Source organism: Cyanistes caeruleus, chromosome 2 (genome assembly GCF_971803275.1).
Source record: "Cyanistes caeruleus chromosome 2, bCyaCae1.hap1.1, whole genome shotgun sequence".
Classification (NCBI taxonomy): Eukaryota; Metazoa; Chordata; class Aves; order Passeriformes; family Paridae; genus Cyanistes; species Cyanistes caeruleus.
The window spans coordinates 100,422,182-100,437,166 of record NC_141702.1 but is presented as its reverse complement, the minus strand read 5'-3'; the positions used below and the strand labels follow the sequence as shown (position 1 = coordinate 100,437,166).

Below are 14,985 nucleotides of genomic sequence, written 5' to 3'. Positions count from 1 at the left end.
CGAAATTTTTAGGGTTCAGGACACTTCATCATGTCTGAACCTCATTTAGTTGATGTTATAGATGATAAGCCAGGCAAAGGATGTATGTCTGCATCCCCAGATTTCAGAATTGGAAAGATTTTTAAATTTTTAAACTTTTTTTCCTGAAGTTTATCATGTGTGAATGTTGCATTTCCAGGAGGGTGCCTTGAACCATGTGACTAATGCCATATTTTACCCCACCCCACAGAACAGGAACTCCCTCACTATGCACCATCTTTTGATGGACCTCTAATTTAGTAATAAGATGTGACATTCCTTATGAATATGAATGACTTCGATAACTTTCCAGAATTTTCTGTAAGTTCTCTTTTTTTCATTCAATATTTTCCTTAGTACATGGCTATATGCCAGAAGAGCTTTAAAATGTTCCCAAGTATTTCATAGCACTTATGGCACCTTTTCAGTGAGCATCTCTTTCTTGCCAACAGCATTCTGGTTAATATATCACTGTATTTTTATTATTTTTTAAGTAGTTTATAAAATGTTAAAGTTTATTTTATTTTGTGTTACTTAAATGTTTGTGGGTCATAATACCCAATTCAAATTACTGTTTCCCTAATTTTTTCTTTTTGGCAGCCTACACTATTTAATGCTATCAAGCATATAATATGTACAACAGAGTTTTCTGACAATATGTACAATTCATTAAATGCTGCCATCAAATGTAATTTCATAAGAGATTCAGCCAAAGTTGTGGATGAGCCTCGGGTTTTTTCCCCATTAATTGAGCTATTTATAAATTCTTTATACAGAGTTCTACCTCTTCATAAATGTTACCATTTCCAGTTAACTTTGTGGAATGCATTATTTATGCTGTTGGTGTCCAGTTAGTAAGTGAATAGATGTGCAGCAATTTTGATTTGTTGGGGTTTTTTTCGAGAAATCTGGGCATCATATCAATAGTTTGGAGCATGTCATGTTTCCTAGTGTTGAGCCTGACTACAAACTAAACCAGGATTAATAATGTGCCAAGTTACCTCAACTTAGCCTCTATTCTGCTGTTCAAACTTTTAGGTGTTTGGTAGGAAATGGAATAGTCTATCAATATAGTATTGCTTCAGTAGCTAAATTAAAGGTGCTGATGCTGAATGCTGCATTTAGTGAGCAGACATCATAGGTATGCTTTGGCAGCAAATGAAAACTTAGTAACTCCAAAAATTTTGTACCACAACCAACTTGCATGGCAAGCAGTGGGTTCAGCAAGCTTTTGTGTTGGTGGTATTTACTCAGCCATCTTGGGAACGGTAGAGAACAGGAATCTGATTATATTGACCTGATGTCTTTGACCCTTGAACAAAGCAGAGATTTAAAGAATTCCTCAAGCACCATTTATAAAGAGATTGTTATTGTTATCTTTTGACAGTCTATTAGTGTTTATCATGCTGAAAAATTCTGTAAAGGTGTACTTTTCCAAATACTGACATTATTTGTAGACATATTTGCACAAGAATTTCATTCTGGCTAATTCTCCTATTCCTTCCCTCCTGCACTAAAATAAAATACATATTCCAGCTTTCCATAGGAGAATGCTTATTTTTTTGTACTGATAGTAAAAATACTTCCCTTAACTGAAAGTGAAGTTTGTATCATGGAGATCATCCAATTATGCCATGAGCAGTCTATGAAAGCCTCTGAACACATATAAATTTTAAGCAGCAAGGCTGTCACTCATAAATAGCTGCTGAACACAATTTACTTCCATTTCCCTGTCTTGGGATGTTGTTTTGGTGAGTCATGTCATACTGTTATACAAGCTGTAAGTTTTATGGACAATTTGTCTTTATTAGGGACTAAGTTAGTTCTAGGTGTTTCTGTAATAACATGACCATAAAAATGTAAAATGTTTGGGTTTGGTTCTAGATCTTCTCTGTGTCAAAGACCCTCTCTTTGGCTGCTCTGAATTTTTTTGTCCTTTAATAATAGAGAAAATAGTCTTCCACCTCCTCTAGAGCAACTTAGGTTTTCCTGGAAGTTTCACTAGGAGTTGCTGATAACCAAAGGCCAGAATTCTATGATGTGTGATGTCTGCCCTGAAGTGGGTAGAAAGTCAGTCCTCTCCCAGACCTGGCAAAATGTGCTCTACAGTTTTGTATCTGAAAATCAGTGCTATTCTCTGTGCCCTGCAAACATGAAACACTTGCAACAAAGAGAAAAATGTTCTTTACTTGATCCTCTATATGATCAGGATCCAACAAACCAGGTACTCCTTTTGTTCTTGTTTCTACAGTAATGTTTTGTAAGAAGAAGATATGTTTTTGGTAGGAAAACATTTCCTGTACATGGTTTTATCAGCAATTTCAGAAGCCTGAGGCAACTAATGCGTTGTAGAGTCACCAAAACCTATTTTCATGGATCTGGCCAGAAAAGTAAAATTGATGCTGCCAGAGTCATCAGGGAGAGAGAATTGTCTTTCCCCCATGTAATTTCCAGGAAGAGAAGAGCCTGTAAATGAGAACAGTGCCCTGATTTCTGTCCTGCAGCAGAGGTAGCCACTTTCCTCACTCACACAGACACGCATCTAGGGAGTGCTTAAACTCTGTTTTCTGTACATTGTTTTAAATTTTCCAAGAGAGCAAAAGTTTTTCACATACTGAGCACAACTTTCTGACAGAAACACTGTAAAACTCCATTTACTTGATGGCACAAAACCAGCAGTGCTACTTCCATCTTGCTGGAGGAGAGAGGATAGCAAATAGAAGCAGCATTCTCCTCCTGGAACACAGACTTCCCTTTCTTTTTGAATGAATGTTTTGGGATAATTATCACTATAAAGCATTACAGGTTTAAGTTACTGTAAGGAACTCTAGGCTCTCTTAAGATCATACTGTGATGTTTTCCATCTTACAGGGCTGTATCCCATACAAAGAGAACTTCAGAGTACTCATACTGATAAGGAGGGATTTGAGAGTAAGATAATACAACTTAGTCTTCAAATCAGAGTTGATGATGACTTTGCACAATCCATTCATGAGCTTAGCAATCAGTAGGATACATCCTTGGAGTCCACATTATGTTAGTAATTAAGAAATGCAGTGCAACCTTCTTCAGTGTCGATATCCCAGTGTGGCACTGCTATTAAACCTTTAAAGCTTTAGAGTTTATTTTAAAATGTATGAGTAGCATTCCCGGTTTTTTGAGGGTTTTTTTCCTATTAGAACCTCCTTGTTTCCATTTTTCTATAGCAGAAGTTATGAATTATTTATATTTGAAGACAAGGTGATGGAAAAGCTAGAGAACGTCTTGATAAGAAGAATTATATTTATTGTAATATGTTTTAAAATACGTTTTATTTCTATGTCATATTGCTTGGGAAGAAAATTTGAAAATATATCTTAAGCCGGAATTTAGCTTGACCTTAAAAATAACCAATGAAAAGTTGATTTCTGAGCTTCTTTCTGTTCATATCTACTTGTGTTTACAATCTGAAACAATGGTTATAGTTGTATATTAGAAGTTTAGATGGAAGAAAAGCGGCAAATACAGAAGGATTTCTAAAATCTATTAGTCATGTAAGCTTGTAGTGTGAAACATTTATGTACAGATCAGTTCAAAATAATGAGAAATGTCATCCACATACACACTGTCAATAGTGAAACTGTCCAGGTTTGTGAATGAGGCTCCCCTACAGCCTTTTTTCCTGTTGTTTTGCCACTGTTGTGAGCCCTTCTGGTGAGAATTTCGCCTGAAATGAAGAAAAATTGTTTTGTGAGCACTAATTATTTAAATGTCATCTAACCTAAACGATAAAAGGTCATGCTTTTATTTTAGCAGTTCAAATGTGTAAATTTCACAGCATCTGTTATTGATCAAACTGTATGGATTTTGAAAAGGGTTTTATTCTAAATCTTAGCAAAGTGCAACCTTTTAATTCACAATCTTCTGATAACTGTTTTCTTCACATGGGAGATTTTTAGGTACACTGCTATCAAGCATTCTTGTGTGCTCGGTCTTCTTATAATCGCCTTCTCCTGATAATAGTTCAAGTTCTGCCTGGTTTTTGTTGTCCAGGCTGTAATGCAGCTCATTGGGTGCCCCTTGGAAAAAAAAAAAAGGTATTGAGTTTTTCATGCAGATGGTACTCTAACAGTTCAAGACTTTAAACCAGGCAGGACTGCAAGTGTTGTGATAGGAAACCGTTTGGTGTCTGAGGGGAAGAGGAGAATTACCCTAGCAGATCTGTCAGGGGTTACTAATCCTCACCAGTTTCCCAGTCACTCTAAGTACAGTGGTATGGAAAAAGTGGAATCTCACTGTTCTTCTGTTTCCTACAAGTCCTTTTTCAGGACGACTCTGGGCTTCAGTGCAAAACTGTCAGTGGGGCATTCTGTTTAATTGCAGTGATTGGCCATTTAATTTTCATTTCATTTATAAACTAAAATCCTGCGTCTTTTTTTGTAAATAAAAAGGCATTACTTGCAGGCTGCATTCTCGTCAGTATTTTTCATGTTTTCTGATGATAGAATCTAACATTAATATGTCTATGTCTAAATATATTCATGAGTGTATGGATTAATGGAATTCATGTCAGCATGTTTAAAGTGAGTTTTAATGTGTAAGTAAAATGGAAAGACTTTAAAGCAAATTATTTGGCTCAAAGCTCCATTTATATGGTGTATGTTTCAAGCTAATAATCAGGGCTTACTGTGGGTCAGCATGTCATATCCCAGTGGTGTCTGTTGAGATGGAGGGTTATCTTCTATGTCAGCTAGATAACCCTGTGAACAATTTGGAACAGTGGAGATAATGGGAATGAATTCTGAAATGAGGTGGAACTCTGGGATGGGGCAGAATTCAGAACAGGAGCTGGAAATACCAGGAAATGCAGGGCTGCATGTGAGCACCGTGTGGCTGCTCATGAAGGCAATCACCTTTTGGCATCGGTAGTCACTTGTGTTTGACAATAATCCTTCTTGATAAGCTGCAATTAAAAAGTGAGAGAATGGCAAATCAGGTACATACCCGTAGAAAAAAGAAAGGTGAAGTTAAAAAAAACCACTTCCTTGCTACTGACACTATTTTTATTTATCTATTTTTATTTTTTTTTTAATTTTGATATAGACATTGTGTAATAATCTAATAAGTGTTTTTGCTATGTTTTGGACAGATTTTCTCCAAGCTGTGTAGTCTACAATTATTGTGGTTTAAAGAAAAAAAAAAAATACTTTTGGGGTTTTTTTGGTTTTGTTTTTTTTCTTTAGAAAATATACTTTTTATGTACTTGGAAGAAATTGTAGGTGTTCTTTGTGGCAATAGACACATTTTCATCCTTCAGGTTTTTAATTTCTTTTCTTTTCACTGTATTTTACTGATTCTAATTTTATATATAAGGAAAAGACCAAATCTGTTTCTCATTCCTGAAAAGGCTATGTAGTCTCTGGGTTCATACATCTCAGATACTGCAGCAAGCTTTCTGTTGGTGCATCTAAATCAAGCTGCAGATACCACAATTGAGCTAATTCACTCTTCATACAAAACATGTAACTTACATGAACAGATTATACGCTATTTGAGTTTTGGGTTTGTGTCCACTTTTAGAGCTAGCACAGTACATCCTGCTAAATTCCATTGTCATTTTGGAAACTGGACTACTGCATGTATCTGTAGCATGCATTTGGAGAAATCTCAGGAGCACTGGTATTTAAAGGCATTTTTCCTTCTCTCTGTTGTATAACTCATCTTGTGTTTGCTGTTCGTTTTTAGCGACAACCTGAGTGAATAATGTAGCACTGACAAGCATATTCCTTCTGTTCCATTTCTTTCCACACTGGATAACCTCAGCTGTAACTCAGAGCAAAATCTTGGTGACTCCTGTAGCCTTTGGTCAGCCAGTAGAGGCCACTCACAGCTTGCGACTGAAGCTGGGCGGCGACTTGGAACTGGGGCTTTTGTTGTGTGCTTGGGTCTGAATCCACACCGAGCCAGCTCAGGCTGCCATGAGCTGCCATTGTACAACTGGTACCTGCAAAGGGCTCTGCTAGGAGCAATTCTGCTCAGATACATAAATGCATTTAATATTGATGTTTTTCTGTGTCCTCTAATAAGTCCCATGGCAGCAGGGAAAAAAAAATCACCTTCTGTACTTCAAGCAGTCTCAAAGTAAATGCTTTGATGACGTCCTTTGTTGCTGGTACGTAACAACATCTTTGCTGTCATTATATTTAACAAAGTAAGGAAATACTGTTACAGATCACTTTTGGGGAAAAGGAAAGGAGGGTCTTGTTTAAATGTTTTTTCCTGTTTTTTCCAAATGGAATCTGCATCTCCCAGCTCAAGACTAGTAGCTTAAATGATGCTCTGGTACTTCTGCCCCCCTGTATTACTGTATGGGTAACTTACTTATTGATAATAATTTTACAAGGTAAAGCATTATTTCAGCTTTTTAGATTATTCTTAACTAATAAGGGCATAGTCCCAGCACTACTGAAATCAAAATCCTATTGATTTAGTGAAGATTTCACCTAAGAATAAATAGTATAGCTAAGCAGACAGATAGAATATCATCACAGAGATTTTATATATATATATATATTTATATATATATATTTATGCAGCACATTATTGGAGCATTTAATTAGTAGCTCCATTTTCCAAATAAGGTAAATCTGGTTTAATTAAAGTTAGATTTGTTAAACACTAGCTATTTACAGTGTACTGAAATAACAAACTTTTGGCCATTGTTATGTTTCACAGCTGCCTTGAATATTTCCCCTTTCCTAATATAAAATATTAAAATAGTGGCGCTGTTTGGTGTGTTTTTGCAGTCAGTAGAATCTTACACTTGCCTTTTTAGAAGGAGTTTATATTTAAATTTATATATAATTAATAATAAATATAATAACATAAATAATATAATAAATGTATATTTAAATACAAGATCTAATATTTTCTGGTTTATATTTTCTTCTTGAGACTTCTAAGTCGGTCCATTTTTTGCAGTGTTGTGTGCTGTTATTGGAGGCACAGTGCCATGCAGTACTATTTTGTATTAAACATGAATCTCAGAAGAATCTCTCCTACTGACTTTCTTGAAGATGGGAGGCTTAAAATGCTCAGTTTACCTGATGCTTCCCCACAGACCAGGTTTTTTTGTTATGTTATATATTAGTATTATTTCCTCTAATAGCTCCTCCAGCATTACTGTATTACACACTTAAAGACAGCAGGAATGCACTAATATATATATATGATTATAATATTAGTGCATCATTAAACTTACTCTGCCTATTCTATAGTATGTAAAAACTGGTCTCTTTGACAAAGATTTAAGACAAAGCATGGTGTGGGATATTTTCTGCTACTGTTACAATTTAAAACAAACAGAAAATGTTATACCCAGGCCAGTCTACTTTCAAAAAAGTACTTTTTTGTTTTAAATTTATATTTGTTTAACTTCAAACTCAGGCTTTGTCTTAAAAGTAGCAGACAAAAGTTTGCAAACAAATTCCATTCCTTGCTTTTGTATGTGGGATTTAAATTTTCCATTTATCTCTGAAGTAGCTAGGTTCAATAGTAGAGTTTTCTTCTTTTGGTCTCTGATATTCTCATGGCATTCCTTTTCCATCTGTTAATCATTCAGTTGAAAGCTGTATATCAAGAGATAGAGGCAGTTTGATCAGTTGTGTGAAAAGAAATGTAGAGAAAACTCTTAACTGTGTGAAATCACTGAAGAAATTGGGGAGCTGGGACATATTCTGTCACGCCAAGAAACTTACTGATTCCTATTTTCTCTTTTTTTAAAAATACCTGAAGAGAAAATGGTAAAACATGTACAGGGAGGTGCCTGCTTGCTTTAGGATTAATATCCATGTCTTTTGACTTATTTTTATTACAGTTTTTTTTCTTTCCCTATCATTTGCCTGTATTTTGCAAGCAGAATGATCAGATACGTTGATTTTTGCAACACTGTGTTAGTAGGAGTTTAATTTTAAATAAATGTGACTAGAGTAGCAAGAAACTGGTATAGAACTATTCTGCTAGTGAGCCATGGCTTCATAGAGACTTTGCTGAGTTTGACTGAGTATCACTTAAAGGTGATCTGTACATTAAAGAGATGCTTCTCTGGAATGGTCACTTTGGACCGTTCAGTGAGAGTGTGCTTTCAGAGGGAATAACAATGTAATGATAATGTCAAACAAGGATTATGTTCCAGTAATGTGTACTGTGAGAGCTACTTTTGTTTGCGTAGTTTTCTGTATTGCTCCAGGTCAAATGTGCGTCTGTATTTTTTAAAGATGCATTTTAAATCCAAAACTTTGTTTAGTGCATGTACTTTTCAAAGTTGCTAGTGGAGAAGGGTTATAAATAGAGTAATACTAAATAGGTGCTGAAAATAATAAGGTATTACCTTTAATCAGTTCAATAAAATGTGGAGAATAGATTTTTCTCTATTTCTCTTCCCTTGATATAGTTTAATTTCCTATAAATTGATAGTTGCAGATCTATGAATTATGAATTTAACATTGTCATGCTGCAATTTCCTGCAAAATCCTCTTCTCCATGATTTGATTTCAGTTGCATTTCATTTTGAAAAACAACTTCTTTGCAGATAATCCTGCCTGAGAAAATGGGATTTGCTATGGAACTTTTTAAGCTGTAGTTGATCATAGCAGTTAATTTATAGAGCAGAAAAAAGGAACCTGTACTTTTTATTTAGGGAAGCAGTTGGCTTATTTTTGTAATTAGTGTCCAGCAAAATTTTACTGAAATTTTGGTGGTTTTGCCTGCTATGAATGTGACATATTGTGATGGCTAAGCTAAGCTTTCAAGTCAAATGCTTTCATAATTATTTATGTGGCTTTTTAAAGCACATCATAGACTCATTTAGATTAGAAAGGACCTGGAAGAAAGATCAAGTCCAGCCATAAACCCAGCACTGCCAAATCCACCAAATCATAGCAAGGAAATAACATCCTGTAAAAAATGAGCTCAGCAGTATCTTTTCATTGCACATGCTATGGAGTGCTTGGCATAAAATCTAATTCAAAAAGCAAAAATATCACTTTCAGTGCATAAAAACTACTTAATCTGTAAGAAACTTTTTCAGTAATGGAAAATATATCTGAGGAACAATTATGAATAGGATATAGTCTGTTTTTTCAAAAATATTATGCCTTAAGATAAAACATAAATTATGAACAGGTAATGTATTTGCTCACATGACTGTGTGATAACATGGGAAGAAAGGGACAAGAAGTATGGATGAGTATGCATATTATGGTTGTTTATATTATTTTAAATAGTAAGAAAATATTGAGTCTTGAACACGTCCATACTTGGGAGCTTTGTATCATAGATTTCTTAAAATAATTGATGATTTTTCATGGGGTTTTAACTGAATGTAACTGAACATTAAAATATACTTCAAATGAGAAATAAGAATTGTTATGCAAGTGTAGCATATTTTTGTCTTGCATTAATGTGTTGTGGATTTTTCTTGGCACATGGTAGTAGCTTTTCTTTAAACTACAGCACATGTAAATTAAAATAGCACTATCATACTTAATTAGAAGATGCATAAATTGATCCACTAAATAGATCCTTATTTTATTTCTCCAGTCTTGGACACTCCTTAGCCTGTTCATATGAAATAAGTGGTGGTGTTCAAGCACCCTGTGACTGAGCTGTGGACACTTTGCTCCCTGTCCCTCGGTGGTGTGAGCCACTCAAAAGTGGTGATGATCTTGCAGTATCCAGCGCTGGTGCAGCCTCCCCCTCTAGTGCTGTGTGCAGTTCTGGGCTGCACAGATGAAGAAAGATATGAAGGTCCTTGAAAGTGTCCAGAGGAGAGAGCAAGGCTGTTGACAGCATTGAGAGGCATGTCCTGTGAGCTGTGGCTGTGGGCTCCAAGCTTGTCTGGTTTGGAGGAAAGGAGACTGGGGGGTGACATCTTACAGCTTCCTGAGGAGGGGAAATAGTGATGGCCTGATCTCTTACCCCTGGGGCACAGTGATACAACATGTGGGAAGGGTGCAAAGCTGCACAAGAGGAGGTTCAGACTGGACATCAGGAAGCATTTATCAAGGACATGTTCAAACACTAAAGCAGGACTCTGAGAGACGTGGCTGATGCCCCAAGCTTGTTGGTGTTTTTGGACAATGCCTTTAACAGCATACTTTGAATTGGTCAGGCAGTTAGTCGAGATGATCACTGTAGGTTCCTTCCAGCTGAAATGCTCTTTTCTCTGTTAATGGTGTTTTAAAACAACAGTTGAGATGGTCAATATTATTATTACTATTATTATTATTAATCTTCTGACTTGTCCTTTTTCTGTTTAATCCCACTGTCTTTCCTTATGTCATTTCTGAAGTTTGTCACATGTAGTATCTTGCCAGGGAGGATCAGGTTGGATATTAGGAAAAATTTCTTCACTGAAAGTGGTTAATAATTAGAACAGGCTGCCCAGGAAAATGGTGGAATTGCCATCCCAGGAGGTGTTCAATGAACAGATGTGTCGCAATGAACAGAATGAACAGACATGTCGCTTTTTGATGTGGCTTAGTGGACATGGTGGTACTCAGTTGAAGACTAGACTTGAAAATCCTGGGGGTCTTTTCCAGCTGTGATTTTGGGCAGCAGTATATAGTGTTGTGTATTCTGAGAAAAGACCCTTTAGTGTTGAATATTTTTTCATCTTTCTGTGTCCATCAGTTTAGGTCATCATTTCTCAGGCAAAGCTGTCTTTGCAAATCAGGAGTACTTCTTCTCTGAGTTGGAGTACCTGTGTCTCAGACATTCTATGAACAGGATGCAGCCATAACATGTCATCTTATTCAAGTAGTGGTGAAAGGACTTGAAGCCAGAAGAGACTAAAAGTGCCAAAAATGACCCTAAACTTCATTAATATTTTTATTAAGATTTTTGTAACAGTGAGGTAGCAGATGAAGGGGAGTGAGGATTGGTTTAGATTTTTACAACCTAGGGAAGTTTTACAGGCAGGAATTAATTTGCAGCAACATACTGGGAATCTTACAGTAATCAGCAGTGAATTTTAGGCAAAGATCTGTACGTGTGTACCTTGGGTGTTTAGTTTTATAAACATTCTGTGGCTGTGTGGTAGCTGAAGCCTTCTGGGGTGTGCAGGAGAAACCTGAACACTGTACTTTGTGATCAGTTGTAACTGTATTCCAAGCAAGTTCATATTCTCACAGAAATTGGTGGAAAAACCTACTTCTGTGGTTTCTATATTATTTTAAAACTGCCAATTTATCAAGTGAATTTTCTTGAAATTTCCATGCTTATTAAATTTCAGATTATGTATTTTGAGTAAGCTGGAAACTTAAACTTGTTTCCATAAGTATTGCTGCAGGTAAACAACCAATTTTAGTCCAGAAAATAGCTTTTGCTTCTGTCAACATGTTGTTTATTTTCTCCCTGAGATAAAAAGTTCGGTTTTCTGATATTTGTACCAAGATAAAGTCTGTAAACAAGATTAATATAGTGTGGAAAAGGTTGTCAGCAGCCCTGGCAAAGGAAATAAGTTGCCTGTACACAGAACATACTGTAAACTGAATAAAAGTGTCAGGTCCACCATGAGATAATGTGATCATGAACCTCTAACAAAGCATGACATAGGCACAGTCTGCTTTTCTTATAGCCACAGTGTAGAAAATGGATTACTGTATTCCAGGGATACCCACTGGAATAGCATGAAAACCTCATTTTGAGATTAATGCAGGATATAACTCTCAAGAGCTGAGCTGCATGCTTACTTGTAGTTTTAAAATAACAGTTTAGTTATGAATCTTAAAATTTGGAAATTACATATTAAAATATTGGCTTATATTTCCAGGTCTGTCTTTGTGAATGGCCATTTCTCAGTTTTATTATTAGATGAACTATGTCATTGAAACAGTAGCATTTGGTCAGTGTTTTATTATCCTGTGGCTGTGTAAGGCCTTGATCAGTCTAGTAAAACAGTAAATTCAGCTGGGAATAAAGCAGTAGCTGCTGTTCTCCCATGTAGCGGCTCTGATTTCCTCTACTATGATTTGTATGTTTGCATAGATTTTTCAGAGGTAAAGTATTACCAATTCTTTTCAATCCACATCAGCCAGAAAAGTGACAACACTTTATTGTTTCTCAATTCAGCCCAGAGTGACATCATTCTTGAGGTCAAAGAAGCAGATTTTGGTCAAATACTTTAACCATGTGGAGCTTTCAAATTACTCAGTGAGCACTCTTTGAAAGCCTTCCAGACTTGGAGCTCTGACTGCCCTGCCTTTTCTCCATTACAACACCAAATTAATAGGTTTTACTTAGAGCATTGAGCTCATTGTTCTTCTAATAATGAGTAGGCTGCTTTTCTCCATGAATCTCCAGCTTATGTACTTTTGGCAAGCCTGAGCCATATAAATGTATTACCACTGAGTTTTTGTGGTCTCCTGATAAAACTGGAAGAACATCTGACTTCATTCCCACCTCTGGTTATCTCCTGACTATAAAATTATCTCCATGGAATGGAAAGTTTGTTCCTTCATTATTTCCATCAGAGTAGTTTGCCTGCTGCTCTGCTTCCTTGAGCATGTCTATCATGAGTTGTCTCTTATTCTTCTACTTTTACCAATCTACATACGCACCTGAATTAAGCATTTTGCACAAATAAAAGCAAAGCTGTTTGAATTCATTCTTGAACAATATCAGAATGTCTTCATCTGCAAAAGTCTGCACGTGCTTTCATGCATTCTGAAGATCATTGTTCAATTTAGGATATCATGTATTTTAGGTTTCAGTGTATGTAAAGCCATTAGAGAAGGACTACAGTATAGTTTGGTAAAAATTAATTTTACCTTTGCTTTCTAGCCCATGTCAACTTGAATTTCTAAAGCTTTGTGTTGGGAGGTGTTTCTTTTAATAAATGCATTGCTGTATGAGCCATAAATAAGGACAGTATGTTGTCTATGATTTTCAAAACATCTAAGTTTCCTTTTTTTGGAGGTAAAGTACTTCATGGACTTGACAGAAAGGTAATTTAGGTCCTTGAAATCTCTAAATGTCTTTATGTCTGACATCTAACCAGAATTGCACATAAAGGATTTTCCTTCATCTCATATAGCACTTTCTGCTCTCAGACTTTACTTAAAAATTGCAGATGTTGCTAATTGCATTTACTCTATCTAGTATACTGTCTCTATTTTTTATTTAGTGTTTGTGGTGTATTTTCTTAATAAGCAATTAGTCAAAGACTTATTTTTTCCTTCATGTTTTCACTAGATAACTCCAGGACCAGGTGGTAGCAGGAAAACAGTTCACTTGTCCCAGGATTCTCTTCATCATGAGTGAGTATCAGTGACAGGAGTTAAACTTTTTTGTTTTTATATGCTTTACAATGGTACCTCTGCCCCAAAGCCACATTTTACAGCTGCACAAACGTGTGATGAGAGCCTCAGCTCAGTAACATGATGGTCTTTATTTAATAATAAATATTTATTCAACAATAGTACTTACAATCCTTTTTATTTCATTTTCTATTTCTTAAGGAAACATAAAATTCAGTGCTTTGTAAACGTGTTTTTATTAACTTTCTAAGTATCCTTTCCTAAAATACAAACTTGTTTAAGGCTGGATAGCAGAAATGGGATGTGTGAAAATACATAAGCATCACATCTTTGAGTCTTTCATGTGATGTATCATGTGAGGAAGAAGTTTATCATAACTTTTACAAAAATATATTGAATTCACTGTTTTAACACCTGTAAATAATAGAAAGTGTAATTAACTTTGTTTAGTTACTCTAGTGTGTCATTACTGTAAACTTCTATTCTCTTCAGCTGACAACACTTAACAGCATTATTTATTAGTTACCTCATTGGAATACTTAGAAGATTACATTTTCCTTTATTTTTCAAATCAAAACTAAAACACAGACATACAGGATGAGGAAATAGTATATTTGGAGATTGATTTATGTGTTTTAACTGCTACTAGATAGATCATCCAAGTTTAAAACAAAACTTGCCAAAGCAAAGATACTACAGCTCCTCAGTACCAACTGTTTTACACCACTAATCCACCTGTTTCATCTCATAACTTGATAATGTGTGTGTAAATTCAAGAAGTTTTGATTTCATAAGTTTTTTCTACCATTAAGTAATTTAACTGTTACATTATGGGCTTTACTTTTGCTTGTTTTAAAAGAAACAAGCAAACAAATAATGCTGTAATTAAGGGAATGGACAAAAAGGTAAAAATCAGTGTGATGTATCACTTTTGCATTAGAAAAGGTCTTATTCTTTTTGAAGGGTTTTTAATATCTAAATATGAGATGCATTCAACTTACTCTGATGTATTTTTTCACTAGAAATATGCTTTACTGATCATTTAGTCTGTAATTAACTGGTTTGCCGTGACCCACAAGAGTTATTGTGTAGGATACCCCAGTTTGCTGCTGCTCCTTGAGCATTTGCTGTTCACATTGGTTAGATACAAGACACTCATCTATGTAGAATTTAAATCTAACCCATTATATTTCTGATTTTCATCAGCCCCTGGATGTTTGCAACCTTATTTGTTGAATCACTTGTAAATGTGATGTTTTTACTTTTCATTCACTACCAGCATCAAAGTTGTGTGTAGATAAAATCTCCCAGTTTTCACCAGATTTTGAACTACTGAATGCAGTTGATGAGTATTTCATGTCCCAAATATATAGATATCTGCCTTGTCTCAAGGTTTACTTTTGACTTTATTGCTGTCATCTCTTTTTCATTTCCAACTCCTTTTCCTTAATCGCCAAGCAGAAAAAGTAGTATGGATGTTTTGGTGACAGCTTGTCTTTTATGCAAGAATGAGAGGGTTGACTGCTTATTATCAAACTCAGAAAAGCTAAGTGACAAAAAGCCACAAAACTTTCAGATTTGTGACTTGAAAATAAGAGGGATTTAAACCAGACAGTTTCATGGAATCAGAATTTTTTCAATATACTAACTGAAATAAAAATGTAAATGG

At 35.4% G+C, this 14,985-nt stretch overlaps 1 protein-coding gene across 2 annotated transcripts in view; it reads left to right on the top strand.

Moving 5' to 3' along the window:
• The window catches only part of GPATCH2 (G-patch domain containing 2), a 118,754-nt gene that overhangs the window by 70,286 nt on the left and 33,483 nt on the right, over window positions 1-14,985 (top strand). For both annotated transcript variants that reach the window (XM_086878726.1, XM_086878725.1), the window contains one exon: window positions 13,252-13,316. In XM_086878726.1, coding sequence (XP_086734852.1) covers window positions 13,252-13,316 — 65 coding nt within the window. The remainder of the gene's footprint in view (window positions 1-13,251; window positions 13,317-14,985) is intronic.